General features: G+C 42.0%; 1 protein-coding gene across 1 annotated transcript; it reads left to right on the top strand.

Moving 5' to 3' along the window:
• Positions 1–8893: 8893 nt before the first annotated feature.
• LOC128875055 (uncharacterized) lies at positions 8894–10096 on the top strand. Its single transcript, XM_054120368.1, has one exon. The coding sequence runs from the start codon at positions 8894–8896 to the stop codon at positions 10094–10096; it is 1203 nt and encodes a 400-aa protein (XP_053976343.1).
• The last annotated feature ends 406 nt before the right edge of the window (positions 10097–10502 follow it).

Genomic DNA, 10502 nt, shown 5'->3' with positions numbered 1-10502 from the left:
GATAACAGATGGGCGCTGTCGCGTATACTCAATTTAATTGTTAACGTGAATAAATATATCCCGCTGCATGCTGGATGTACCATACAATTACCACGAGAAATACAACTAAAGAGAGCTGTAATCAACGTATGCTCGAACGACAATGCATGATTCGCGTGGTGAGTGGTGGCTGCTCGGCATCCAGCCGAAAATCACGTCTATCGAACATCGGCATATCCGCATTAATTAACGGTGTTGAAAATCCAGGATAGAATGTCCAATGACATTGAACCAAATTAAAAAGTTTGAACACGCCAACAGAATCTCCATCAACGTCTACACCACTGAAGAAAAGAAGGTTCTACCGGTACGGCTCGCCACACGGAAGATGGAGAGACATGTCAATTTGCTATATTTAGAAGGAGCAAACGGCGTGGGACATTTCGCGTGGATCAAAAATTTGTCCTGCCTCGTGAGCTCACAATTGAGTAAACATAAACGCAGAAAATACTGTTGCGATAGGTATGTATATAATAATTCATTTTTTCTTTTCTAATATGTTATGTTTGAAAAAAAAATTTAAGTCTTTTTATTGCAAATGCTTGCACTACTTTAGTTCGAGTGAGAAGCTGAACGCTCACTCTGCAAATTGCGAGAAGATGAACAAATGCGCAATCGTATTACCAGATGATGAAAGCAAGTGGCTCAGCTTCGACAACTACATCCGGAAAGAGCGACTTCCATTTGTGTTGTACGCCGACCTCGAGTGCATTTTGGAGAAAACTGATCGAGAAGCGCCAAGATCTACATACCAGCATCATAAAGTATTTAGTATTGCATATTATGTTCAATGCGCGTACGATTCGTCCTTGTCGGTGTACCAGTGTCGTCGTAATACGAATTGTGTTTCCTGGTTCGTCGAAGAATTAAAGAATTTGGCACATTTTGTTAAATCAATTTTATCAAATAATATACAAATGGATGATTTAACGAGCGAACAGCAGGAGGCATTTCGCAACGCGACGCATTGTCACATTTGCGAAAAGCCGTTTGGAAAAAACGATACGAGGGTTCGCGATCATTGCCATCTAACCGGTCTGTACAGAGGTCCCGCGCACTCCGATTGTAATCTAAATTATAAAAACTCTTTTTGCATTCCCATAGTTTTCCATAATTTGTCCGGTTACGATTCGCATTTTATTATCAAAGAAATAGCTATAGCTTTCGAGGGTGCCGTCAGTGTATTACCGATAACAAAAGAAAAGTACATCTCGTTCACAAAAAGTGTCAAAGATCCAAATGGTCTGTCGCGAAATTGTATAAAATTGAGATTCATCGATTCATACAAATTCTTGAGTACCAGTCTTTCTTCAATAAAACCAAATTAAGAATTTTACGAACCGAGTTTCAAAATTTGTCTACCGAAGATTTCGAATTATTGACGCGAAAGGGTGTTTTTCCGTCCGAGTACATTGACTGTGCCAAAAAGTTGGAACAATCATGTTTGCCATCGCGCGAATCATTTTACAGTTCCTTGACGGGTGATACAGTATCGGAGAGCGAGTACGCGCACGCCGAGAACGTGTGGACACGGTTTTCTATTCAAACGCTGGGCGATTATAGCGATTTGGATTTGAAAACTGATGTCTTGCTGTTGGCCGATATTTTTGAAAATTTTCGTGAAAGCTGTATAACAAGTTACGGACTCGATCCCGCGTATTATTACACTCTGCCCGGTTTTACGTGGGATGCCATGCTGAAGCATACAAAAGTTAATTTCGAATTACTATCAGATATCGACATGGTCCTGTTTATCGAACGCGGTATATGCGGCGGATTAAGTCAATGTTCAGGTAGATACGCGAAAGCCAATAATAAGTACATGCAGTCGTACGATCCGTCGAAAGCATCGTCGTACTTGATGTACTTTGATGTGAATAATCGGTATGGGTGGGCAATGTGTCAAGCATTGCCATATGCAGAATTTCAATGGGTCGACAACGATGCAAACTTTGACGTGTCTTCGATTGCTGCCGACTCGCCTACGGGTTATATTCTAGAGGTTGATCTAGAATATCCGCAACGTTTGCACGACATTCACGCGGACCTGCCGTTCTGTCCCACACGTGCGAAACCACCTGGCAAAAGAGAGGACAAGCTGCTCGCAACCCTATACGATAAGCAGCGCTACGTTATCCACTATCGTAACCTGCAGCAATGCACGCGACGTGGTATTCGTATTACAAAGATACACCGCGTCCTCCAATTCGCACAATCACCCTGGCTCCGCGATTACATTGATTTAATTCAAAGTTTAAAACTCTCGCTAGAAACGATTTTGAAAAGAATTTGTATAAATTGATGAACAATGCGGTATTTGGCAAAATTATGGAGAATGTACGCAATCACGTCGATGTAAAATTAGTAACAAAATGGGAAGGGAGATATGGTGCGGAGGCAATGATCGCAAAACCAAATTTCCACAGCCGTAGCGTGTTTTCGGAAAACTTAGTTGCCATCGAACTGCGAAAGCTTGCGGTGAAGTTCAACAAACCAATCTATGTGGTTATGTGTATACTGGATATATCTAAGATTTGTTTGTATCAATTCCATCACGATTACATGTTACCCACACATGGCGATAAATGTAAAGTTATGTACACCGATACGGATAGTTTAATTTACCACATCGAGTGCGAGAATATTTATGATACTATAAAACGCGATATTAATCGATTTGATACCAGCGATTATCGGGTAGGGGACATTTACGATATACCGCTTCTAAACAAAAAAGTCCCCGGTTTGATGAAAGACGAAGACAATGTGGCAATAACGACAGAATTTGTTGGACTCAGAGCGAAAATGTATGCACTGTGAGTAGATGGGAAAAAAGATACGAAAAAGGCGAAAGGTGTAATAAGTAACGTTGTTTCCAGGATGATAACTTTCGACGACTACACGCAGTGCATACGAAACGAAATTGAAATGATTCTTAATCAGACATGTATAAGATCTATATGACACAAAGTATACACAATGGCGGAATCAACAATTGCTCTGAGTCCGTACGACGATAAACGGTATATCGTACCCGACTCAACGGATACATTGCCGTGGGGTCATTATAAAATACCGCTTTAGATATATCAGTATATGTATTTTGTAAATCATTTTAACCTCGATTTTAATAGATGTATATATTTAGTTGTAAATAAAAACACTGTAATGTAACTAATAATGCTAGTTTATGTATAAAACTGAATATTTAATTTAAAAAAATGTTAATTTTTTATAATACATTATCGTTATTTATCCATGAATTGTGTGCACTATTCGATCCTAACCATTTCACGTACACCTTATTCCCTTTCCGATGTAACACTTTTTCCAAAAGGTACACATCAGCGTCGACAACGCGTTGCAACTCGTGTTCGTAGAATCCTCCAGCAAGTGGTTTTCCATAAACATCTTTCAGCAGATACGTTGCGGGATTAGTTTTCTGAACCTCGGGGATCGTAAATAACTCAGTACCCCAATTAGATGTGTAACCTTTTTCAAAAATTGTTTTAAATTTGCTCACACGTACCGCATCTCCCACTCTGAATTGTGCGGGAGCGGCAATCTTTACGTGATTATATACCGTTGTTAATAGCTTCGAGGCGTTTGCTGCAGCGAGTCGATCCATTTATAACTTCCATTAAGCGTAAACAGTTTCCACATGTCGTTTTTGAGCGTACGATTGAACTGCTCGACGACTGACACTTTCATCACAGAATACGTTGAATAATGATTTATGTTGTATTTTGACAAAAGTTTTTGCACATTCGCGTTGTAAAATTCCTTTCCTTTGTCGGTTTGCAAATTTTTCGGATACCTTCCACTGTTTCGGATTATCAATTCCTCTGTAGAAACTGAATTTCGCTGTAGAAACTTCATTTCCACTCTTGGTTTTGAAGGGTATGGCCCACGCATGCTTACTCAGCACATCGATAACAGCGAGTATGTAATGGAAGCCTCTGTTATACCGCGCGTAAGGTCGCATCTCGACCACGTCCGCTTGCCATAAGTCGTCGTACCCATGTACTATGACGCGTCTTCGGGGAAAATTTCCTCTCGCCGGAGCATGCAATTCTTTCACGAGTCGCCGTTTCTCGGTACTGGGAGTTTTCTTTGCAGCCATGTATGACTCGATACTGACCCAAAGACTTGACGTACACGTCTTATCAAACATCAAATCGGTGCTAAACGCAACGGTTGCTTGGTCGATCGGTCGGTTAATCGGTCGGTTGACCGGTATGTCGGTCGGTTGACCGGTATGTCGGTCGGTTGACCGGTTTGTTGATCGGTATGTCGGTCGGTTAATCGGTCGGTTGACCGGTCTGTTGATCGGTATGTCGGTCGGTTGACCGATCGGTTGACCGGTCTGTCGGTCGGTAAATAGTCTCAATGTCCAGCTATTAATGTGTCTGCATTAGATTTCGGAATTCGGTAATATCCCCCTCTAATTTATTCAGCTCATCTTTCAAGCTCTGAATGAAATTTTGAAACATAATCATCTTTTTGTCGAATACGTCTTGTCGACTTTTTATAACAGCCATGTTTTCATGCAAGTACAGCTTGTTGATAGCATCGTCATCTTCTACAGGCGGTGCTACCCGTCGAATCCTGCGCGACTTTGCGTCATAATTGGTGCCAACAACACAAACAGCGATGTCGCGTACATAATTTCTGACTACTCCATTCCAATGATAGTATGATTCCATTCTTCCAATCGATGACCTAAACTTGTTGATTGACATTTTAATGATGTTTGAGTGTATCACCAAGGTGCAGCTTAATGTATAATGAATTCTGCCTCGCGAAGTTCCTCGATAATCGATAGCATCTCATTATCGTGAGCATTGTGACCGGCTTGACGCGAAGCCTCGAGCAATCGAAGCTGATCTATGAGTTCGTTGGGATCGTTCCAGTGAACGTAATCAACGTTGTTTTTGGTTAATCTCATGGAACACGGTATGCCTTTTCCAACTTTTTTATCTTGCAATAAAAATTTGATTACATGGTTATACTTGTATCCTCTGTTGCCGAATGTTTGATCATATGAATTGTGCTTGTGCTTATGCGCACTCGTTGTCAGCAGTATGTCCCTGTATTTGCGTTCATCAGCCTCAGTGTAAATGTCGTTATCCGGAGTTTTCTTGAATATCAGTTCATAAAGGCCGGGTGTTCCCGAATATCGTATGCCATCGATAATTATGTTATCCGCATTGTCTACGTCAACATGTATGTTACCGAACATCAGTCCATCATTTGTGAGATAAACACCGTACACGTAATACATACCAACGTCTACGTCGCCGCGTAATACAGGTGCGATGTATTTTTGACTCAGTGGACCTAGATGATTATGTACCGTTTCTTCGCCTTCCGGCGTTTGCAATTGGCTTCGAACAGATGTCGAGACATAGCTGTTTGAACTTTCAAAAACATCTACGTTTCCTAAGCTTTTTGTCGTTGTTGTTGGTACTGTCTTAATCGGTGTAGAGGTCGGTGTAGAGGCTATCAGGTTCATATCGGGTAAACTGCTTAATCTTGACATTTTTATATTTGGCGGTTTCGAGAAATCTAACCACAAATTTGATTGTATTTTATCCGATTCCTTGATATTCGGAGTGGATAATGGTTCGCTTTCGATATCTGTGTTATTGTGTAGATCATAATTTCTTAACGTGTTGCTGACAATTGTCTTCAGTGGTTCAGTAACAAGTTTAAAGTGTTTTTCCAACGCAATCTCTTCGTCAATTTTACCAGTTTTCAATTCACGATACTTTCTGCGAATCAAATCGCACGTTGATGCAATCTGTTTCGCTATCCTCTCACGATCTTCAACGCTATTACTGCTCATGTTGGAACACTGCTTTCTCAACGTATCGGAGATAACTAGACGTGTTACGATATTTCAAAGTCATTAAATCCTTTTCTATAGCCACCATTCCATAAAGCACTGTCTTTGTCAATCACTACAAATCCATATTTTTCTTGCCAGCAAGCGGTATACAATTTGCAGAAATTTTCAAAAGACATGTCTGTGTTTACATGATCGTTGTATACATGCTTCAGATTTGTACCATCTTGTTTGAACATGATCAGCAGGTTCGCGTTGTCGTGTATCAGATGTTTCGGTATCTTCGCATATGTCTGACAAAGATAGAAACAGTCAACGTCCGAGTGCCTACCCATTGCAAAGTATTCTCTTACCACGTTTTGCTTATCGCATGCCACATCGTCAAAGATAACAATCGAATTCGGAAGTGCCTCGCTCGGTGGAACGACGTCACTGTTATTCGAAAATGTAAAATAACCAATTTCGTCTATGGACGAGAATATATTTTCTAGATATCGATATTTCGGTTGTTGCAATGATTTCGAGAACACGTATACGTTTTCGAAGCGAACACCGTGCGGACTTTCTAACAAACTAATCAGCACGTTCGTTTTGTCGGAATTCGATGGGCCGCAGATGATACCACGTATAGAGGTCGGTAGCATATTTCCATGTTTGCTTACTTCTTTCTCAGACTGTGCATTTTTGTCTACATTAGTCACTCTAATCGCAGGTGATTGGGGCACGAACCGCATCGTAGCTGTGGTAAAAAATGAAAGAAAACGTATGTTTCGATGTTGGGGAGTATTTATACTAGCGTGACCCAGACGTATCAGCCAGTGTAGAAATGACTTTCATACTGATCGATGGTGATACACTGTTCGACTTGACTGTGGAGCAATTGGAATACGTGCCAAAGATAGTACTCTTGAATCGGTTCGGTAGCGACATTCATTACGCGTGGGATGAACTGCCGAAACATATAAGAGCTGATCCTGAAGTCCAGTCTTATCGTAGATGTCTCTTGCATTACAATCGTTCAGATCAACGTACGCACATAGACGGACCAACGCCTATGAAAAAAGTTGTTACCTATGCATAAAAGGAGGGGAGCAGGACTTGTAAATACTCTACTAAACAAATTACCGTTTGAGCTACACGTACCAGGGCATCAATTTTGCGGACCGGGTACACGCCTGGACAAACGTTTAGCACGCGGCGATCGAGGTATAAATCCGTCCGTTGGATGCAGCTTGTAGAGAACACGATATTGCGTACTCTCGAAACAAAGATTTGACCAATCATCACAAGGCAGATCAAACTATAGCTGATCGAGCACGCCAGCGCATAACTGCGAAGGACGCTACATTCGGCGAACAGGCGACTGCTGCAGCTGTTTGGACTGCGATGAAAGCTAAGACGAAGCTTGGAATGGGGCTCAAGAAGAAGAAGAGTCGTAGTAAGAAGAACAAGGGGGAGCGAGCTCTACCGATAGCAAAGCGTGGCGGTATCCTCCCGTTTCCCCTACCTGCGTTATCAGCTATGGAGCGTTAACCGGTGGTGCTGCCGGCGTGGCTAAGGCCGTGAACGACGCCAAGTCTGCGCGAAAAAGCTGGAGGAAATGCAACGGCATAATCGTGCTATGGAAAGTCGCAGAGTACATCTCGCGCCGTACAAACGCGGATGAAGAGTTTCAAAGAAAAAAAAAAGAAACGCCAAAATTAAAATGCCGGAAGGCGTAACCACCAACGTACAACTACAGCAACTGGCAAAGCGTATGCGTATTCCATATTTCAGGGGTATTTTTATGCGCAATACTTTACCAACAGATGGGATACACAGGAACGAGAGTGGAATCGTAAATTTGGATACTTTCCAGGGACCTGGTAGCCATTGGGTTGCGTACGCAAAACGGGGAACTCGCACCATATATTTCGATAGTTTTGGCAATTGTCAACCGTCGAGGGAACTGATACAGTATTTCAAGAATAGCGTAATCGAGTATAATCACAGGCCTTATCAGCGCTATAATCAGAGCAATTACGGACAGCTATGTTTGCAGTTTTTGCAGACGGTTAACAATCAATTTAAGGGCAGTCATTGAACGCTTTAACTCCAGTATTCGTTTGAACATATCGCTGACGTTAATGCTCACCGGCCAAGGTAGCATTCTCGCAGTAAGCTATTTTCCGTCCATCGATCTGAGCGATGGTGATTACGAGCTCGGTATTACGGACTTTGAGACTCATTACACCATACCGAATGTAAATTTGTCGAATAATAAATTTTACTACAATTACGATGATAAGGAAATCATTATTCCGGAAGGATCTTACGAGCTGGATGACATTCACATGTATTTGCGACGATCGTTTTCGCATGGTAATGAGGGGAACCCCTTGATACTTAGAGCTAACAACAATACGATGAAGAGCGAAATCAAGTGCGATTACAGCATTAATTTTACCAATCCCAATACTATTGGCTCGTTGCTGGGGTTTTCGACGAATCGGTTGCTGTAACCGCGAAAATGGCACGAATCGAATGCGCCAATCAATATAATGAAAGTAAATATTATTCGCATTGAATGCAACGTGACGGCTGGCGCTTGCAGCAATAACAAGAGCGTGCACACGATACACGTGTTTTCGCCTACCGTTCCACCTGGATATAAGATATCGGAAAGACCGACTCAGATCATTTACCTTCCGATCACTGGACGAAACATCTCGGATGTGACGATTCGCATCGTGGATCAAGACAGTCAATTGTTAGATTTTCGAGGGGAGCAGATCACCGTTCGACTGCATGTGCGGAGACAACGGCCATAGTGGGAGAGCCTTGTATTGAACGAAGCGGAGCAGACGACACGTGAAAACAAAGAAAAAACAATTCGATCGCCTGCGAAACTCACTGTATCGAATATTGGCGGTCTACAACCATTGGGCGAAAAGACAATTCAATCACCTGCAAAGCTGACTGCATCGAATGCTGAATTTTTGAAATCGTTGGGTTTCGTTGTACGAAATGGCTAATATCTTAAACATTGGAGGTGAACCGACCTTTGACGACAGCATCGCCAAGATTGAGACTCACACATACAACTCATACGCCAACACAACGTTTGAGCACAACAATGAGATACGAATACCTATACAACAGCAGGATTTATACACGTTACCATGCGAGAGCTTTTTATACGTTGGAGGAAGATTCAGAGTAAAGAAACCAAAGGAAGGGGTGGAACCACACCTCGGAAACAATTGTGTAGCCTTTATGTTTGATGAAATTCGATATAAACTCAATGGTGTGGAGATTGATCGCAACAGAAACGTTGGAATAACAAGCACCATCAAAAATTTTGTGTCCCTAACATTTGACAAATCGCTAATTTTACGGAATGCTGGATGGATCACGCAGTCAAACACACCGATAGGTTACTTTAACTTTTGCGTACCGCTCAACATGCTGTTGAGTTTTTGCGAAGATTACAGGCGTATAGTAATCAACGCTCGTCACGAACTCATTCTTATACGCGCGTGCAGTGATAATAACTGCATCGTTGGAGATTCCACGCTGGAACCGGTGGTCGAATTATTAAAGATACAGTGGCAAATGCCTCACGTCGTACTGAATGATACGAATAAACTATCGTTGTTGCGAATTTTCGAAAGCGGGCAATACCTAAGCATGAGTTTTCGTTCGTGGGTCCTGTACGAGTATCCTTTGTTGCAAAGTACGACGAAACATTCGTGGGCCGTTAAAACTGCGACTCAGCTGAAGAAACCGCGATACGTCATTTTTGCACTGCAGACTGGTCGAAAGAATATCATGTCTGAAGATGCGAGCAATTTCGATATATGTAAATTGACCAAGGTGAAACTTTATCTAAACTCTGACTTTTATCCATACGATGACTTGAATCTTGATTTTGATAGAAACAGATATGCTATTCTTTTTGATATGTATGCACGTTTTCGTAAAGTTTATTACGGATACGACTGTTACGAAACGCTTTGCAACACGAACAACTTTTTGTTGCATGGGCCGTTTGTAGTCATCGATTGCTCGCGACAGAACGAATCAATCAAGAGCGCCACCGTAGATGTGCGAATAGAATTTGATTGCAAAGAAAACGTGCCATCAAATACTACCCCGTACTGTCTTATTTTGCATGATCGCGACATCGAATACTGTCCATTGTCCAACGTTGTGTGCAAAATCACATAAACTGCAGCATCAGCAATATTTGTAATATGTAAGAGATGGACACCTCGCATTGTGGCGTAGTTTCAAAGATATCGTCACGATGGTACCAACGTTTGTTGACATACAAGGGTTCACCGACAGAACCAGGTTTATCGTAAAGGAAGTGGCGGTGTTGAGAAAAGGAACCGTTCTCACCCATTACATTTTCAAAAGCCCGTATCCATGGAATTTACTATCGGCAGCCGATAAATCTCGTTCTTCTTGGGTGACGGCAAATCATCATGGACTCTCGTGGGAAGATGGTTTCGTTCCATACAGTATGGCGAAACGATTGATTACAACGGCAATAGTCGACGACGACGATGCATGGCCTATCGCATATGTCAAGGGAAGCCAAAACGTGACTGGTTGAAAAATCTACTTCATA

Source organism: Hylaeus volcanicus, chromosome 4, assembly GCF_026283585.1.
Source record: "Hylaeus volcanicus isolate JK05 chromosome 4, UHH_iyHylVolc1.0_haploid, whole genome shotgun sequence".
In the NCBI taxonomy this organism is placed as follows: Eukaryota; Metazoa; Arthropoda; class Insecta; order Hymenoptera; family Colletidae; genus Hylaeus; species Hylaeus volcanicus.
This window is presented reverse-complemented; position numbering and strand designations above follow the sequence as displayed.

Bases quoted from the DNA above. Each gene is read 5' to 3' on its own strand.
- LOC128875055 (XM_054120368.1), top strand. From the start codon at position 8,894: ATGGCTAATATCTTAAACATTGGAGGTGAACCGACCTTTGACGACAGC.